The 20,434-nt window shown below is 40.4% G+C and overlaps 1 protein-coding gene across 4 annotated transcripts in view; it reads right to left on the bottom strand.

The window, feature by feature from the left end:
• The window catches only part of Fhos (Formin homology 2 domain containing), a 272,129-nt gene that overhangs the window by 18,506 nt on the left and 233,189 nt on the right, over positions 1–20,434 (bottom strand). For 3 of the 4 annotated variants that reach the window (XR_012830253.1, XM_075703296.1, XM_075703293.1), the window contains 6 exons: positions 18,665–18,835; positions 13,581–14,639; positions 7,987–8,144; positions 7,000–7,185; positions 6,319–6,438; positions 298–459 (listed from right to left, as the gene is read on the bottom strand). Coding sequence is in view for 3 of the 4 variants with exons in the window: in XM_075703296.1 (XP_075559411.1) it covers positions 298–459; positions 6,319–6,438; positions 7,000–7,185; positions 7,987–8,144; positions 13,581–14,639; positions 18,665–18,835 (1,856 nt within the window). In the remaining variant the exon portion in view is untranslated. The remainder of the gene's footprint in view (positions 1–297; positions 460–6,318; positions 6,439–6,999; positions 7,186–7,986; positions 8,145–13,580; positions 14,640–18,664; positions 18,836–20,434) is intronic. The other variant, XM_075703283.1, reaches the window with a different exon arrangement.

The raw sequence follows: 20,434 nt of genomic DNA, 5'->3' as shown, positions 1-20,434 counted from the left end.
GGGGCAGCCAACTGAGATCTAAACATCTTGATACAGATATCAATGATGGACTTTGATATCAATGATAGATATCAAATGAACATTTAAGTGTATACACACATGTATATGCAAGTATAAACTCTGCCAATTAACATTCTATTCTTGACAAGTGCCAATAAGATATGAAAGGTAAAACTCAGCAGCAAATATTTATGTACATTACATGCTGTCTTCTTGAACGTTACATGCTATGGACAGAAGCTTATAAATCCTTTCACTCAGATACAACTTAAAAAAAAATCAGCCCAAGTGACTCACTTTAGAACTTCTCGTGACAGCTCCGATCTCGGAGTAGAGATCAGTAGTGTCTGGGTGCTTTTCCATGACCATATGGCACAAATGATGCAATAATGAGTGCTTGTGAACAGTGTCCTTTACTTCAGGAACTTTGGCCAGGTAGTCAATCTGAAAGCCTTTCACCTAAAATAAACATAATTCAGTTTATTTTGAGAAGGTGTGGTGTGAAATGACCACATCACAGGTGCTGCAAACCGTGCCACAGGGATGATACATTCAGCTGAAGTACATAAATATATCATCTAGTTACACAACAAGTCATTAGCACATTCCAGTACATCCACAGTCATCTCCGTGCAGACATTACAAGGGTAATGTATTTAGATTCCCAGAGTCTGAAGTTGAAGAAACATTAATTCTGGTCTGGTGATTAGCTTACCACAGAATTACTGGTCAATAAAATAAGATTATAGAATTGGGAAAGTGCATTAGCACATAAAATGTTCTTTCTCAAAAAAGGAAAGGGAAAAGAATGGCAGAAAGAAAAATTAGGCAAATGGTACAATGTGTCAAAGGTCACCAATGCAAAATCAACTTGTGAGGACAATTTACGTCATCACCGGCTTAACTCTTTCTTTCCCTTACCACAGATAAACAGCAATGATTTGAAATGTATCTTCAAAGTGCGGTGGCCTGAAATTATATTTTTCATTTAATGATAATCTGCAACATCATGCGAAGGCGGAAGGTTAATGCGCATCTTTTCTCCTATACTCCAGCTGCAGCACCAAAGTGTAGCTTATACCCGTGCCACGCGGGCGAGGTTAATACAATTAAAAGTTTAAGACCTTAAGTTTCTTAATGTCATTATATTTTGATCGCTGCTACACGTGCATACTTAATGACATTAAATGTTGTGATGGCGATAGCTGCAGTGAAACGGTTAAGTTTGCTTGCCAATCGTAATACAAAAAAAAAAACAGTTATCTAGGAAGTAGATATTTAAGAAATAGCATGAGAAACATTAATAGGCGTATTGTATGTAGTTTACTTCAGGAAGGTCATTGTTGCACCCAGCCATAAACTGTTTGAAGCCAAAGCTAGCTCGACGGCCAATTCATAGTGTTGCCAAAGCATTGAAATTTGAAAAATGGGCTCACAGCTTCCAAGCTCTCAAGCAGCGATCCTGAAGAATTTGACCATGTGCTCCAGTTTGTTCTGGCATATGTGCTTCTTCGAGCCAAACATCGTCCAGAAATTCAAAAGCTTCAGTACGAGGCCAACAAGGCAGGGAGCCGCCGCCGTGCAATCGAACAGCTTCTCCTGGCTAACGCGCTCGCGCTTAGTGCTCTAGCCATGCGTAGCGGCAAGATCACCTGCTGATCTCTACGAAAATAAAGAGCTCCTTTTAAAAAATTGAATACATTAGTTGTTTTTATCTACAACTTCACTTAATATCGTCAAAATGTGGTCACCATGGCCACGGCAGGGACATTGGAAACGAGAGTACGCATTTGACGGCCAAGTGAGCTGTAATAATTGTAAGAACGCACTACGCCGCAAGAAAGAGCAATTTTTTAAAGAAAGTGAAGCATATATTAATTGTTATTCATTAAGAATCCGTTTAGTCTCGTCAGAATGTGGAGACATTGGGAACAAGAGTATGTATTTGATGGCCAAGTGAGTTACGAGAACGCACTATGTCGTGAATGGCATTAAGCGTTAATGCCATTAAGCATGTCCATGAGGCACCTCACATATGACATTAAAGTTTAAGGCATTAGCTAGTTAATGTCATTTTCTGTGTCTATGTGGCAGGTGTATCAATCGCTGTTTTTTATTTGATAAAAGAAATTTAGATTTATTCAGTCAGGAAGCTTTTGAACAGTTATCTTCTCAGATTAGCAATAGCAATTCACACAAAAATGTACCAAAAAGAGGAATCAGATGTGGTTTTAACTTCTGTAAGTTATTCCGTACTAATATTTAAAAAAATCATTGTTGCTTTCGATGGGCAACAAAGTTAGCCAATGTGATGTCTGTGAACAGCCATTAGGTGTAGAGGACATGCACACAAGAACAAAAAGAACAAAATAAATGTGTTGTCCTTTTGGTTCAGAGCATAGCTTCTATTTTATTTTGTATTCCATTCTTTAGGCTTATGATTCGGTGACAGAGCGTGGAATGCATGCCTAGTCATTCTCTGCAATACAGTGTCCCACCTAACATGCAGCAGGTTTAAAAAAAGTAAGATTTTAAGCCTTTTATTCAGATGTAACTAAGTATAAGTTGTTCACAGCCAATTGAAGAAGCCTTCAATGTCTTCTTCGTGTTCTTTGTAATTAAATATTTCCTGATTAAATAACTTCTTAATGATTAAGTTTATGGCCACTATGTCAATACTAGGCTTTTAGAGCACCTATGAAAACCTTCATTTCACTTCTTTTTGGTGCACTACCTTCTGTAGAGCTTCTTTTTCTAACAGTGCAAAATTCTGACATGACAGCATTAAATGAATAATTCAAGGGTGATTAATAGTGTGGGTTATCAAAAACAGCTGGGTGTGAGCGAAAGGCATGCAGACGTGAAGAAAATATGTCGATGGGGGAAGAGGAGTGCAGAACCAGAGGGTAGGTTGGCGAAGGTGACTATGCCAGTGTCATATGAAAAAGTGCAGCAGTTAATTATTTAGTACTAATAATTTCGTAAGAGGGTCTCTCACCAGGCCCCATTACAAATTTCGTTCATTTAACAGAAGTTACAACACGTTGCCTAGAGAGCGTGTTACTGAAATAATTTTTCAGATCAGTTCATTATTGGAAGAGATAGATGAAACTACACTTCCTGTTACTATGCCACCAGGAAGCGAGCATCACTGTAAACACACATTCCGTCCCTTTGCCTCGACTAGCATCTGCAAACAGTGTTCCTTCCCTGCCTTCTCCCGTACCGAAGCCAAGGGACCACGTTGGCTTCACGTGATGACTCCCGCCTCCTTTTTCCTTTTTCCTTTTTTTTTTCTCCTCTTTTTTTTCACTGGATGATTAATCGAAATCATGTGCCACAGCTGGTGACCTTGCAAGGAGTGCGTCTTGCAACAGAGAAATTCGTGCATGTGACCTTGACTCTCTCACTCGAGAGCGAGGGCATGCAGCTTTCTGTTTGAACTTTCAGCCCTTTTCAACCCAGCTGTTTCATACTTTGCAGATGTGATAGCCACCGCATGATCCATGAGCCACACTTGTTTGTTTGCAATGCCCAAGCCTGGTGAGGGGCCCTTTAAAAGCAAAAATACTCAAGGCTATTTCAGGTGGCTGCTAACAACATATGCTAGTTTATTTCATCTGCATAGAAGGCTTCCCTTGAAAAAAAAGAGTGTTAGCTTAAACATCCTGATACGCTGAATCAGTAACTCTCTGCAGGCAAGTCTAGCCTGACAAATTGAGCTAAATCAGAAGGTTCCAGACATTTATATGGAAAATGAGCATGATCATTTAACCAAATAATGAGCATAACCCCCCCCCCATTTGCGTGCATAAATAAACACAAATGCAGTAAAGAACAAATTTCTTGGCAAGTCATTGTGGAGAATCATCGTATATAAAGAACAAGGCTTTCATCTGAGCAGCATTGTCACACAACAAAGCATGTTCACGTATATTTGTTGTCAGGATACTAAAGGTTAAAGCTGCACAGTGGAAGCAAAAATGTAGCCTGCGGTCAGTGCCATTGCAACATAAAAGGAAAACTACACCCACACCTAAGCACACGTTGATAATCAAGTTATTTCACACAATCTACTCAGTCTCTGCTGCTGCTGTCCCTAAAAAACTTGTATCCAAAGCAGCTGAAGAGCATGATCTGGGCCATTAGTCTTGCAAAGTGTGACACATGCTAGAAGCCATGTTTCACAACACTTCCACTTTTACAATCAAGGCTACCCAAGTTGTTAGAAAATGACTAGGGGTGTGCAATTATTCAAAACATTTGAATAATGAATGAACTATTGCCCTATTTGATTCAGTTCTCAAATGAAATAGTCAGAACTCGAAAATATGAATACCATTTTTCAAATATGTTTCAAATATTTTACGTCAACTGTACACAATCAAGCATGAAATTAAAGCAAAAATGCAATACCTCTCATCCCATCCATAGTGGACATAACGTACTAGAGCATGCATACTAGAGCCAGTCTTTTCCAGTTAAACACAATCACTCACAATAAAATTCTGTTTAGACACGGCATTTGGCAGTTGGTAATATTTGGTACTATTTAAAAATGCAGCACCTGTGTCCTCTCGTCAGATTAAACACGAATACCTTTCACTGCAACATACTTTATACAATAGCGGCACCATCTGCTGTGACCATTCCAACTAGATAAAAAGGGCTTTTTTTTTTTCTCCCTATGCTATTGCTGCAGACGACACGTATGTCTGGTGTGGTCACGAAGGTATACACAAATATTAATTGGCCCTCAACGTTACCTTTATAAACTTTATATGATAATGCATGACTGCGTATACTCCAAAGAGCTCCAAGTTTGCACACAATCTACTTAGTTTAATGCTCTCTATGCTTTTAATAAAGCAGGCTTCATAATGTGCAGTGTAATGACAGAAACTTTCCACTGTTGTGAATATCAGGATGTGAAAATTGTTGGTGAGAAGCCTGTACATTATTCACAAGCTGTTTCAAAACATTCTATATTAGATTTGATTCGATTCACTTCTGGCATTAGTCGATCCTCAAAAACTTCTGTTCGCACAACCTTAAGAATGATAAATGTGACAAAGCAAAGAAGGATGGTGGTGGTGGTGGTGGTGAATTGTAGCAACAGGCGGGTTTAGCCTGGCGATCAAGGCTGGCAATTGCTCCGCCCGAGCGTCTCGCACAATACCGCTGAAGGGTTTCACCATACGTCCATCAAACCAGTCTCTCTTAAGAATTCGATAAGGAGACGTGAAGTTTCTTTGCGGGCTATAACTGATCCCTCCGGAAATATAAGGTGTTGCAGGCGCGCTTGCGGAAGGTCCTTTTTTTGCAGATTCTTCAGGAGAGCGTCCCTTTCATCTTGGAATTGCTGGCAGGACCACAAAAAGTGCTCAATGTCTCTTGTCTCGTTGCATGCCGTACAGTTTGGAGAACTGATTCGTCCCGCCTTAAATAAACAGGCCGGTGTATTAGCAGATCCTGTCCTTATTCGATATAGAAGTGAGGCTTCCTCTCGGTACAATCTCTTGGTTACGCAGGGCATATGCGGTGGAACCCAAAGCGATGCAAAGTGATTTCGAATGTCATATTTTTGCACTTGATTACTCTTTGGAGCCTTGATTTTGGGAGGATGATAGAGCGCTGCGTATGCAAGCACATCAGCTTTTTCATTTCCTGAAATACCAATGTGGGAGGGAATCCACTGAAACTTTACTGTGAAGCCTTTGTTGTTGAGTTCTTTCACGATGGCTAGTGATTTGCGTGGGAACTTGAGGGATGGCAGACCACGGTATACTTGTTGTAACGCAGCCTTTGAGTCCGTAAGGACAACCACATTCTGCGGAGGCAAAGTCTTTAGTTTGCGCAGAGCAGAAGCTATTGCTATGCCTTCCACAACTGTCAACGAGGCTATACAGTCCAGACGGCCAGACCACGTATATCTTAGAGAGGGAATATAGAATGCAGCTGCGCAGCGGTCTTCGTCTGCCTTGACAGAGCAAGCTGCAAGCTATACAAGAGATGGCCACATGGTCAGTTTGACGTATCTTATATGTTGCAGTAAAAAAATAATGCCAATACTTTTTGAGCTATTTAAAAAGCAATGGCATGCAGTACCCTGACATCAGTTATTTTATTGATGTGAGAGAACTACATGCTATTGCATTTTTATGTACCATGTTATACTGCTCTGTGCTGTTCTCTTAATGTAAAACTTATGCTGCATTTGATTCTTTTTATGAATTTTCCTCTAAGGATGGCATTCATGAAATCATTAGAAATATTATTTCACTCTCTCCACACAATTTTCCAGCACATTGTACTTACCTCCGCACCATTGAGAAAGTTTCCTATGGATAGCAATGTGGCCAAGATAACCCTGAATGTCTTGTTTGTTTCAATTTCCTCCATTGCTTGCTTTAAGTCCATAAGTGGCTCAGCAACTTCCTGCAACATATTATTACAATGGCTTAAGCCACCTCTACTCTGTAGAACAACTGAATAGGTTGAAGCTAACTGATAAACCGCAGGCATCAGTAGGATAATGTGTGGACAGGAAGAAACGATTATTTTAAGATGTTGCACATGTGGTAGTTGCTGCATGGCTGCCCCATGCTTTAAACTTCAAGCATGATCACTGCATGCAATCACGAACACTATAAAAATTCATCAGCGTCACTATTCCTTAGATCCTGAAAGGCCCCAAGAGGAGTATAACATAAGGATAAAAAAATCAGACAAATCGAAAACAAGAAGGCAAATTACAAAGCAGTGCAACACAAGCAAATGAAGAGGGAAGACAAAGCATGTAACATCATAATATTTGAACAATCTGGCATTATTAACATTTGGAATAGCTTGACCAACTTTATAAATCTCGCAGTGATGCATTATTGCTGATAAATAATATACCATCTTGTAGCTAATATGATGAATCTTCTGGAAATCAGCTGGATTAAGACTTAGGAACTGCACAAACCTCTCAGTAGTAACAAAAAGCTAACTAACCCGTTCCATAACATCATAATCCAAGCGGAAAGCCCAAAGCCTGAGTCGAGCTTCAAGTTCACTAATGGATGCAAGTGTCAGTAGGAACTGTTCTGCATTGCCGAGGGGAACATCTGGGTTTGCCATCTGTGCTTCCATGATTTTGTTCTTCTCGTCTTCTCCTGGCATCATCGTTGTCAATATTTTCTGAAAAAATAAAATCAATAAGGCATCTCTTAGGCATGTGAATTCTACTGTTTGTTGCGTGCCAGCACAAGTCATTCTCACTCTCACGTTGCACATACACAAGCTGTTTTACTGATCTGGCATAAGTACAGGCATGCCCACATGAAAAGCCATTATAAGAAACCATTGACCTCAGCAGTGGAATCTTTATTATGCAAGCTGTCCACATTTGGAATTGGCAACAAGGAGTGCTGTTAATAGTCCAAAGGCTAGGATACATTCTTTTCAACAGCAATAAGCAGATGTGCAGGGCCCCATTCTCTTCCTCTTTTGTGTCTGGATCATGCTGTTCAAAAGAATGTACAGAAAGCCATACCAACACTTCTAAGAAGCTCATTTGTACACACAATAACCATTTGTACACACAATCAACACATTTACGTACACACATGTATACAAGTGCCCTAGGAACTAGAAGTGGGGACATCTGCTGCCATAGCTCAACTGATAAAACAGTGCAAGTAATGTATGAAGGTCATAGCTTCAGTTTCCACAGGCAGCAAAGTGTCTTCCTCTAATAAAGTTTACTCTCCCCTGTAATTACGAGGCAATTTAATAATACAAAATCAGTCCATTTCCTCCTATGCTTTCCTTAGCCTCAGTGTATGATGGCTGAATTTTAAGTCCAGAATACTATGAAAAGCACAGTACACTAACTCATTTGAGGGCTATGAAGCTTCTGAAGCAAGCAACAGAGCCTATCGAAGCCTAATACATGTCAAAGCACAACGTTGAGAGTTCTGCTGCTCCTTTTGTACCCACCTCAATGCCTTCTTTGTTCATAATGGTGCTGTCCATCTTTAGGATAGCTGTTTTGATTGTTCTTGGAGGTGGAAGCTTGGTCATGCCAATGTTAATGGCATTGGAGCGTTTGGCATCAAGCACTATCACTTCATTCTTCTTTCCTTCTTGATTTTTCTGTAACCGCCATAGCATAGAGCAATGAACAAAGTAAAAAAAAAGAGTAAACTTGAAAGCTTATTTTTACAGGTTACAACAGCAATGTTGAGAATTGATGTAAAAATGAAAACCCATGAATTTCATTTCTGTATGAAAATTACAGATTTAAGCCAGTAACCTTGCAAAGTGAAAGAAAGCACTTGTCTCAATTTAAACTCAAGGTCACAACATTTCACTTTAGGAAAGAATGGTGTAAATTGGCCAGATACCCTTTCTGCATGCCAATGAGAAAAAGAGAGGCCAATAACAGGGTGTCCACCAAGTTGACATTTTCAAATTCCCTGAGTGACAAAGAACTTTATTTTATGTCCAGACAGGTGGACACCACGTCACCCGATACTGTCACTCTCAAGTAAGCATCTAAAAAATTGTAAAAAGACAATTCACTTTGAATAGTAAGGATACAGTAGTGTTTATTTTATTCAATATAGAAAACTGAAAGGAGGGGATAGTAAAATGCACAGAAAATAAAATATCTTCAAAAATGAAAAATGGTAAAGCCCATTGCAAATCGAGTCCAACATTTTCAAATACGAATAAAAAGAGATGCATACAGAAGCAAATATTTTCGAAAATGACCTCTTTCTATTAAGTGTTAGCAAGATCATTGGTATTAGGCCTGAACTGTGTCACAAGTGAGATTTTCTTAGCACCTGGAAAGTAAACATCAACTGTCCTCACATATTCTCAGCCCACGCACAATGCCTCTGTTTTGATTTTCACTGCTTTCAGGAGTTTGGTTTGGATGAGGGACACCTGCATCTCGGCATCAGCCAACACATTGCTTTTTGAGCTCAAGCTTCTTCAAAGAAGAGGCGGCACAGTTCCTTTCCCGATCATTCCTCAATGCGACGGTCATTTCTGCTCTTGTCCTCGTTCTGCCGCGTGTTGGCCCCATGGACCATTTGAAGCATCCTCTTGGTCAGTTGTACAGTGAACGTCTGATTTTTCGGACTCCCTAGGGGTCACGAAAACGTTCGAAAAATCAAATCGGGCAGTCCAAAAAAAATGAATGCATGTATTTTACTGCCCTTAAGGGCTCAAATCGTCACATGCACCTTCGAAAAGGCTCTAAAGGCCTGCCAGTAAAATTATTAAGCATATCGGTGCTCGTACTGTGACAGAAGACGGCAGGTGCACGCGTATATAATTATGGAATACGTACTGTGTCCCGTGACAATTGCCCCTTCCCACGCTTGTTAAGCTTCACCTCACTACTTCACGTACGCTTCACCGTGTAACAACGCTGTGCTGAGGCGAAGCTACCTTTCGGCAACCGGAATTACGCAACGCGCCATGCTTTCTAAGCTTCGAAGCCAATCGCGAGGATTATAGAGGCGGAGTCGGTGCCATTACTGACAGTGGCGAATTCTTTCAATGAAAAACACGGCACCGAACGGCAAGAGCCTTAATAGCAAACGTCGAAGAAGCTAAGCCTCGCGTTGCCGCGGTGCTGGCTAAGGCTGCCAGCGGATCTACATGCGAGAGCGCTGGTTCGAAACGGCAAGATAATCAAAACGGCGGTGTTGGCTTTGATTAATGCCGTTTCGGACCTGTGGTCGCGGCAAAAAGCCCCAAAAATGGGTCAGCGAAGGGTTCTTGCGTTGTGCCGCGAAGCCGTCCGCATTATGGGGCATTTCCCAAAAATCGGGCGTCCGGAAAATCGGTTGTTGACTGTACACTGGCAACTCCTCCAGCCGACGACACGGCGTCAAAGATGAATCCTCTCTTTTACTCGCGCCAGCAGTAGGGCGACTTTCGTTCCCTTTCAATGACAGCTAATTTAAATTTCTCTGGTTGAAGCACTAATTCCCCGCGTTTTCCCAAAGTATTTCCAGACTATTAAATATTCCTGAGAATTCCAGGTTTTCCCAGTTGGTAGACACCCTGTAATAACCTGAAAACATGCCAATAAGCTAAAGCAATGTTGCAGAGCCTCAGAGTGAAAATTTCAAAAAAAAAGAAAGAATAAGAGGAAGAGAAAAGCAAGATGAAGAGAAAATGCGAAAAAGCTTTGTACTGGCAAATATCAAATGTTTAAAGAACACTTTCAGTACACTGCTGAAAGACGACATCTATAGCCTGTGCATTATATTATAATTAAGCACACAAGCTTGCAGAGCTAACACTAAAAAGGCCCCATAAAACCACAAGTATAGTTACATGAAGCCATCTGTGCTTTAGGAAAAATTAAGGCTGACCCACTCAAAGCCTAAATCAGCAATCCTACAGAACTGTAACAGAATCACAGAATGTTAATCAACATGTTGAACAAACATTAAGAAAGCTTGAAAGGATTGCTTATTGAAAATAAGATATTTCACAATGCTCCTAATGACAAGAAAGTGCATGCCATCATTCTATCTGTTGTATTGCACAAAATAAGTAACAAAATTTGAGGCAAGAGTTACTTGAAAGAGACAAGCCCACTTGTCGAAACGTTGGCTTCTGCTTTCATCTTGTTCTAGTTTTGCTAATCGTCTAGAGGGAATATAGCAATACTGTTGGTAGGAGCTTCAAATGTGGTAGCTCATTCACAAGGGACTACTACACTAGTACATCGATTTTTCTCGACTTGCATTAAAGTTGGCTTTAAATATCCTTGTGGCTTCTTGTTAAGTGTCTTAAAGCTAATATGTAATCATAAAATCATCATATGACAATGATCAACTTAATTCAACCTTTGCAAGCTACCGTTTAAGTGTCTCCAGAGCTTCCCACAGAACAAACTGTTCAATGCATGCCAAGAAAAATTTACCCATGTTGGATGTTTTACAGCCCAAATATCACCTGTATTCGAATAATACATGCAGTAAATAGTCATAATTTACTGGATGTACTGAAAATTTCATGACACAATAGTTTTTAATGTTACACATTCAACTGTTGTACGGGAATGCTAGAAGACAAAAGAGTTGATACTGCAAGAAAGAGTACTTTACGAAAGCCACAAGTACATTCTCCATGAATATTATCGACAAGTGAACAAAAAGTGTAGTACTGCACATGAGTCTCATGGTGACCGAACTGCAATGTTGTAGTTTTCGGCCACAGGAAAAAGATAAACAATGTATGTGTGTCACTAAAGTCATTACATGAAACTGTAAACGATTAGTAGTACAAATAAAGATTTTAAATTTTAGGTATTGTTCCTAGCCACATATGAAATTTCACAATGTGAAGTAAAATCTTACAACTCAGATACAATTGATGCAATAAATTTCTCTTGTAGTTTTTGTTTCGTGTCATGAATTCACCAGAATGGTACTGGATCATTAGCGATCTTTTCTGTTCACAGCATCCAGTCAGGTGTGATCATGTTTAACTGGTTAGATAGCAAAGGCTGGTACAGGCAAATGCCAGTAAATATAATGGGATAGTGTGCCATGTCAATTCAATCACGTGTCTTTTGTTTACCACCAGTTCGAGCAAGTGCACCAACTTTCGTTTAATTTATTCTGCACATGAGGCCTTGCAGAAGGGGCTTCACATAAGAGCTTAGCCTCAATTAAAAAGGCTGATTCCTGGCAAGACAGTCACAGTACCATTTGTAGCCCACATCATAAATTGTCACTCCTCCCACTGCTAGAAATTAAAGCAAGTAAAAAACTGCTCATTAAGCTTTCTTGCAATCAAGTACTGGGTTATATTCTTTCTTGTTCTCGTATATTCCAATATAGGGTGCCACATTCTGTGGCATCAGTCTGGGAGCACCATGGTCACCAACTGTCTGCAGTATATGGTATGATGCAGACGATGCCCCCCCCCCTCCACTCTCTAATCAATTGGGGTGTGACCAACGTACCCTCCCCATCCATCTATTGAACAATTCCATCCACCGGCAAAAACATTCCTCCACATTGTCCAACTGATGCACTAAGCATATGATAGTGTTCTGTATGTGTTAGCCAGCCGTCATGGTATGCAAGATGACTAATTGTAAACTGAGTCGGTCATCCAGATTATGCATCAGCAAGAGGATTATTGTGCGCTCAAAGGTGTGTGGTTATGCTTGCAAAACTGGCTTTGCCCAGCAGAAATAAAGAAAAAAAAAATGGCAGCAGGAAATGTAACCCTGCTTTATTGATCCTGGTGACATGCGAGGCAGTGGAGAAGATAAAGAACAAAGCCTGTCATAGTTCTTACCTCCTGAATAGAGCACAGATTTCCATTGCAGGTCATCAGCCCAAGCAGCAGCAAGTGTGTTGCAAGGAGAGACGCCTTGTGTTAGCAAGCATGCATACCCCGCAAGAATGAAACCACAGCCCAAACCTAAGCCTTGAAAGCCCAAATCACTTGAGCACTTTAGTAATAAAGAGTAAGAGAGGACAGTAATAAAGCCAATGGCAACTGTTACAGAATGAGCAAGCTCCATAAAGCTGTATCCTTTAGAGAAAACCGAGAAAGAAAACAGGAGCTATTCTTTTAAATACAAATGATGAAGGCTTCATTCACACAATGATGATGCTGCTTGGTTACATTATTAAAAGCATTCTAATTATTATTTTACTACCATGAATGAAGATTTGAGCTTGCCATGCCTGAAAAGCACATTTTAACATAATATTTTCTTAAGCAATCTAGTAAGTATAAACTAGATTATATTTAATGCTAGTTTCATTGATGACCGCAGGCTAATCTTGCATGAGCCTGCAATATTTTGTTACTTTTAATGGTATAGAGGAAATGTGCAGCAGTCACATATTTCATAGGAGAAAGAAAAGGGCTGCAAAGGTAATGAAATTACATAAGCTAGAAGCGTTGCAACCTGTGATACAATAACCCTACAGGTAGCTCTTTCATGTCCTGGCTAAAGTAATTTTTTACAGGCATGTGGAAGGGAGAAAATTGCAACAGGGTAAACTGCTTACTCCAAGTAAGAAAACAGAGGCTAATCATACAAGTTCTTACACTTCTTTCTATTTTGTAGACAAGAGGTAACAGATGTGGGCATCATAAGCAAATCCCTCATATTGCACTTGTTTATCCACAATAATTACTCACAGCAGAGTACAAAAATGCAGGGATAATAAATGTTGATAGAGAGAGGCTCAAGGAAAGCATTCCTTTTATTACTACAAATTTTACACAGAAATTGTTCACAAACAAAGTGATCTATTTGTTTATTGAACTCTTAAAGGTTTATATATTTATCACCATTTCTGCACATATGCAAACGGCAAGCTTTCTTGGTGATTTCACAAAAGTACATATTCATTAATTTCCCAGGAATACCATATATGCTCTCTGTTACAACACAGGCAACAGGTATCCTGTTTCTACACATGCAGCTGCATAAGCCCAAATTGGTTGTCACAGAATCAGGTCACTAGCAAAGCTGCAGCAAGGCATTAATATGCAATGAATATAGAATGTTATGTAGACTGGCTGGCTTACCCTGTTCAGGACTTCCTTGGCCCTGCTTTCAAACAGGTGTTCCAGCTTTTGTGTGTCAACATGCACCCTGTTGAGTTCATCCCAGATGGTCTTCTTCTTGGCCATCTTCGACAACATTGCTGGATCTACCTTCACTTCCTTCCAAAAAAGTTTCACTGTCTTTTTGCTCTTTGGAGGAGGGGCATTGAGGGCTTGCTGCTGTGCCTGCTGCTGCTGCTGCCGCTGCTGCAGCCATGATGGAGCAGCCGGCGGTGGTGGAGCAACCTTTGGGGGCCCACCAAAAGAAGGACCCCCCATAGGTGGTGGTGGAGGAGGTGGCCCTCCCATGGGAGGAGGTGGCCCTCCCATTGGAGGTGGTGGTGGAGGAAGTCCCCCTGTGGGTGGTGGTGGTGGTGGTGGCTGGCCAACACCACAGTTCATTGGCTGGAGCACATCTGCATCATCATCATCCCTTAGGTCTGTGAAATCAAGGTCATTGATGAGGAGTGGCCGCCTGATGGACCGCACTAACTGTTCCCACTGCACATCATTGTCAGCCTTCCACAGCAAGTCAGGAATTGAAGATGAGCTTGTCTGTGGAAGTAGTGATCGGAAGTCAGATCGTGAACGTGATGCTGCAAGCCCTTCCTTTGCTCTACTGACAGCTCCAGCTGTGGAGATGTCTGTGGCTGGGCCGTCTGTTGTCCTTCCACTGATGCGATCTTGAAGCTCTCGAAGACCGTCCTTTTTAAGCTGTTGCGGTGGTCGAACTAACTCCTCCTCACGTGAGTTCTCCTCTTCTTGGTTTTTCCCATACATCATGGAGAGCATCCAAGACTTTTTGCTGGGGTCTCTTTGCGTTGGACTCATGTAAGGCTGCGGTGATTTGTTTGGGCAGACATTGAAAGTCTTTGGTGGTTCCACATGCAGATTCGTAGGTCTCTGAAGTGGGGAGAAGTTAGGAGCTGCAGGTGATTGCTGTTGTTGCTGCTGTTGTTGAGAAAGTTGTTGATTTTTTCTATTTTCATCTTCAATGCGGCTTTCAAAACGGGAACGGGTGCGTTCAATGAAGGATGGTCCTGTAAAATATATAATCAATTTTCTGGGTAGCAAGAAGACTAGTCTTTCTTACACATATAGATATTTAAAAAAGTATACATGTTGGACTGTGGCTAGGCATAAAATCAAGATGCCTATGTGGACGCCTGAATATTATGACATAAATTATCTTGTGCAGTTCCCAGAAGCAATGTCATACCACATGGTCTCATGTCTCATACATAGGGTGTCCCAACTAAAGTAGCCAAACTGTTAAAAGAAAAAAAAAAAGAAGAAAAACACACTGTGCAAGATATGATTATAAGACCTACTGTGTTTAGTTGTCAGAGGTCTGATGACCGAACATCGCAGTCTTATAATTGCATCTTGCAACCATGTTTCAGAGCGCAGCTCTTAGGCAGCCGTTCCTGCAAGCGTCAGCGTTGTCCCTCGTAACTGAGCAAACGAACACAGCAAAGGATGAAAGTGAATGTGGAATGCAGTGGGTGATGAAAGACTGCGATAGCGAAGAGAGAGCAAGGAGGAAAGTGGAGGGGGTGCAGTGGAACCATGAGGCGGAAAGTGGAGAAGGAGGGTATGGCAAATGTGCGCAATGAAACGCTTAGTGCCGCGCAAGGCGGGCTTTGCAGCGACGATGGCTCAAGATAGCGGCAGAGTAGTGTGCGTCATCTGTATGGAAACAGACCTATGCTGCACGAGCATAGGTCTGTCTGCGGCGGCTGCTGTGAATAACACCTATCTGTCACCCATGCACTGCCTCTCATGATCTCCTGATTAGCGAGGCAGTCGTGCCGCACTTCACCTCGTTTGCAATGTGCCACATGAGACATATTGTCCACACCAGCCAATATATCGCGAAATGAAAACAGATATATAGAGCTACGCTCAAATTTCAGATTAGTGAGTAGCATATAATCGTCGGTGAATTTTTTTTCTTCATTTCTTTCTTTTAACAGCTTGGCTAATGTTAGCTGGGACGCATGGTATATGTACCATACAGACAGTAAAACACCTATGTTTATTGCTACATGATATGCAAAGGCAAACTGATCATGCTACAGCGCAGATGAATTTGGACATAAAATTCAGATAGGTATTCCAGTGCATACTGTGTTGTCCTAGAAGTATGGTCACATTCATCATAATTTATTTAGTATGCATAACATGCTTGATAGTGTTTGTACAAAAGCTTTTATGAGTAGGGCTGTATATATTTAAAAAACAAGTCATCTCTCTTAACTCTTTCTTTACCCCTAGAAATTTGCTAATTTCCTGTGCTTTGATGTTCTAACATTTAATTTCAAGACATATTAAAGGCAACATATACTACGACACATGAAATTGTACCCTGATTGTTGGTGTTTTGAATGGAGGTAAAGCTGAAATAATTGTTCAGAGCTTTTGAGAATTCTTATGTGAAACTTTAAAGAAGCACCTCAAGGAGCATGAAGTAATAGCTGGCTATTTTTAGTGTAGGTACTAAGAGTAAAAAATTATCCGAATAAATTAAAAAATATGCACCTTCCTCCTAGTTCCCAGCTTCTGTAAGCTGGACCATGCAGAAAAATATTATGCAGATTTGGTGGCATGAATATTAGCTACAGTGATGCTCATGAATTGCGAGAAAGCCTTGGCCTCTCAAGAGCATGTGAAAATGAAGAAGCGTCTATTGTGCCAGGAACATTTGCTTTTCCTCATTCCAGGAAGCACTTGGTGCCTTTTTTCCTGCATTCCTTAGGCTCTCGAAGCAATAGTTGTCAGGCTGCGAAGCATTCAGAAGCCTCCTCATACTTGAAAATTGAGCTTGATATGTTTTTCTGTACAAGCAAGCTAGTCTACTCATGCACCATGAAGTGGCACTGGAGCTGTCACATGCTTTGTACAGTTCTTATACAGTACTGTACTCTCTTGCACAGTGTTACACAATAATGAACAAGGGCATTTCCACAGGCAATGTTCAAAAAGTAAGAGATTAGACTGCTAGTCAAGCTCCTGCTGAAGGCTGTTTTGAAACTGACTGCATGCTCTCGTGTGAGAGAAAACTTAACACGAAAGAAAGGATTACGCGTAATAAGTTACGTACACTGTGGAAACGCTGACTGATAAAAGCAACTCACCATGGGAAAATATAAAAGTTGCACTTGATTTAATCAAACAAAATGTTTAAAACAACACACACTCCTAAGCATGTAGAGGTGTTTGAGATATTGGTAAAATAGCGCAGACGTTGGATAAGGAAATTAGAAAACCTGATATAAGCTTCTGCGGATTTACTGCTGCTGTCATTCAAAAATTATGTTGCCGAGTCAACCAAAGTGCAAATTTTGCATTGTTTGATTGGAGAATTGCTAGGAGGACTAGGGGCTAGTTTCGATGATGCCTTTTTTCAAAGTTCTAGTTTTCCAGACTCTCGAGAGAGCCAAAAATTACCAAATCTAACGAATAGTTAGTGTTGCCATCATTTCATATGGTGCCCTGCTTGTGGAAGAATTTCAACAGCAATGTTTAACACTGTATCGAAAAACTGCCGATCGAATCGATCATTTCTTTTTCTTTGCCTGGTAAGGAAAGAGTTACATCCCTGAGGCCCTACGATGATGCTTGTTTCTGACAAGCACTGTTGCTTGCCAGAAACAACCATCCACTTTCTAGTCATTCCAACCAGAACTTATTTTGTACATTTTGATATCGAGAAGCAAGTTTGACCCTGTGAACTGTGTCATAAAATACTTATTTTTGGTGTTCAGAACTGTTGCTTCGCAGTGTGTGAAATTCATGAAGGGATTCTCCAGCACATAGACTTAAGTTTATGGAGCATGTTATGGAGTAATAAACTACGTGTTTTCAGCTAACTTTGTTTCATTAACAAGTAGTGAATTTCTGCTGGTCTTGTCAGAGAAATGAAGTGTGGTCTATCCCCTAGCTTTCCTTTATAATGAACATTTATCTCAATAAACTTTGATTTCATTGATTTGTGAATGAAAGCACAGCTTCTTATTTCCTTTAGCGGAAATCTTCTGTCAAATGTGCAGGACATCTAAAAGAGAAATAAAACTCTTGTCTTTGATGAAGCAATTCTCACATAATATAATTTTCACACACCTTCTCTACAAAATTTATATGAATGGAGGTCACCATGATCAACCACAATGCCAAATGCAATATGCACAATCAAGTGAACTACTCATACGGTGTCTTGTTTCCGCATAGAGCCACCTCAAACCATATGAATGGAAGGGCTATGTGAGAGACTGCAGTTGAGGGTTCCAGATTATTTCTGACCACCTGGGATTCTTTAATGTACACTCGAAGCATGATGCATGAGCATTTTTGCATTCTTCCCCCATCAAAATGTAGCTGCTGTGGTCAGGAATCGAAGCCATGACATTGTGGTCAGCAGTAGAGCACCATAGCTGCTGAACCACCATGGTGGTTAAATTACACACACGATGAACTTCTCTCTCAGGAAAATAGGCAAAACATTGAGAACACATGTTTTAGTGGCTTCCAATAGATAGTGCCACAAATCCAGTGAGAAGATAAATGGGAACTTCATGATTAAGAGGCATTAAAGAGTGCATGGCTTTGCTGACAAGATATCTGATTGCAAACAGATAACGGAAATCCAATGTCATGCCTGCTAACAGAAACGGACACAAATGTACTGCTACAACGAACCTTTACAGCGTACTCAACCTTTCCTAAGCATATCAGTACATAGTAATTTTCTGGGACTAAATGCATCTTTTTTATGTAAGCGTAGTTTGTAAATGGCCAGTGCTCATGGATTTGCCAATAGCACAAAAGACAATAATGCAACAATAGCCAAGGCATCAGAAAAATCTTGAAAACTACTTAAGTAAGCCGGCATATTTTGTGACACTGGCCCCTGCGCTCTAGGCAGATAAAAATATACATGACTCAACAGAAGCTCATCAAACTCATACAGGGAAGAAAATGGCATGAAAGCAAAATTTAGCACATAGTAACATAGAGAGTGCAAAAAAAAGACTCTTTAGAAAATAAATCTACTTGATTCACATACCTTTCTGAGGCTGCTTCTCGGTGAAGTTTGTAGGTGGAGATGGGACAGGTGGTGAAACGGTTGTCTGATGATCACGTCCATTTTCCTCCTGTTCTCTGATGAGGCAACGATTACGAGCATCCCGCTCTCGCCGTCGCCTTAATGCAGGAGTAATGCCATTTACAACATCATCTACAACAGCACAGAGGCAAAAAAAGGTAAGTCATGTATATTTGTCACTACAAGAACATTCCTCCATAGAAAAGGAATTAATTCAGCTAGAAAATTACAGAAAAATAAAACAATGCCAGTCTCTTTGAGATTCCGTAAGTCATTGTAAATGGTTTGCATTATGGAACCACTGCCTTTCAGAGACGGTATCAGAAAGATGATGAATGACACTGTGTGAGGTTGCCTTTTTTTCATAAATGAATTGTTTCGCACTTGATGAAATCTATTAGTACATAGCTGTGGTTATGTAACATCTCCTTAACTGTAAACGAAGAACTTTATGAAAAGGTGTCTTTCCTGGAGGCGTGTTGCTGGGTGGCAGTAAAATAGATCGAAAAAGTGTAAGCTTTTTAATGCCCATTCTGCACATAAAATACTTCAGAATACGACTCAAATCTGCGGTTGGAGCAAGTTCTAAAGCCCCACATTGCATATGCACAACGTTTTTAACCTTATCAATGCAGATAGCAAGACCAATGCAACTGCACTAAGGTGGACACTAGAAAAGCAAGGCAAGCACTTACAATAATAATGTGATGAGCAATCTTATGTCACCTTAACTGCCTCTGGTTATATAAACAGGCATATTGCAGTGAAATGTAGTAAATACAGTTCTCACACCATAGAACCAGGTTACATTAGTACAAGCCTATATAATGGAAGTTAGAGGAAACTGACGAGTTAGTCTGCATGTAACCAAAGATATCCTCTTCTCTGTTCCACATCCTACTTTCCTTCACAGATGGATGCATCGACCAAGCCTCCTGTGCTAAAAGTGTGCTACAATGCCCAGCAGTTAGCAGACAATCGGTGTTCAGAGGGCAGTAGTGCCCCAGCAGCTGGCACACTGTGCCTGTGGCTATGCTGACTAATGTTACACATGCAAAGTTTTGCACATGTTAGAAGCTTAACCTTAATTTATCTGATAATGTGCAGCAATACACCACCATGAAACTACTTCACAATGCAAATAACTGTAATTAGAAGGAGAAAGAGCCTTTATGGATAGCTAAGTGAGACCTCACATTGTGCAAAATGTTACCATGGGCAATTTCACCCTTAGTAGCATCCAGAAACTGTGGGTGTAACTGTTTGCTGCTGGTTATTCAAGAGTTTCATTTATTTGTTTGTAAAAACAAAACTAACATATATCACGAATCCATGCAAGATATCATTCTAATCATAAACTTACTGGCACATGTGTAATGGTAGAATGCAAGCAGGTTTATTACAGGTGAAAGAAAACAAGCAAAACAAGCAAAGCTACAGCCTCTCAGACCTTAATTGTCCCCTTCCCTCCCAAGATAACAGTGCCGAACTGCAGTTTTTAAGTTATAAATATGAGAACAGTATTGCACAGCAGTTTTTTACCATTTTATTAATTTTAAGTGAAATTCAATGTCTATGCAATGCTGTTCAAAAAGAGTAGGTCAACCTCAAAATGTATGTTACCTAGTACGTACTGACATGCTTTCACAGCTAGATCACAACACTATAATGAGATAAGAGAAGTTTGACCCACAAAAGAGATGAATTTCTTTACAGCCCTGAACATGCAGC

Source organism: Dermacentor variabilis, chromosome 1 (assembly GCF_050947875.1).
Source record: "Dermacentor variabilis isolate Ectoservices chromosome 1, ASM5094787v1, whole genome shotgun sequence".
Classification (NCBI taxonomy): Eukaryota; Metazoa; Arthropoda; class Arachnida; order Ixodida; family Ixodidae; genus Dermacentor; species Dermacentor variabilis.
This window is presented reverse-complemented; position numbering and strand designations above follow the sequence as displayed.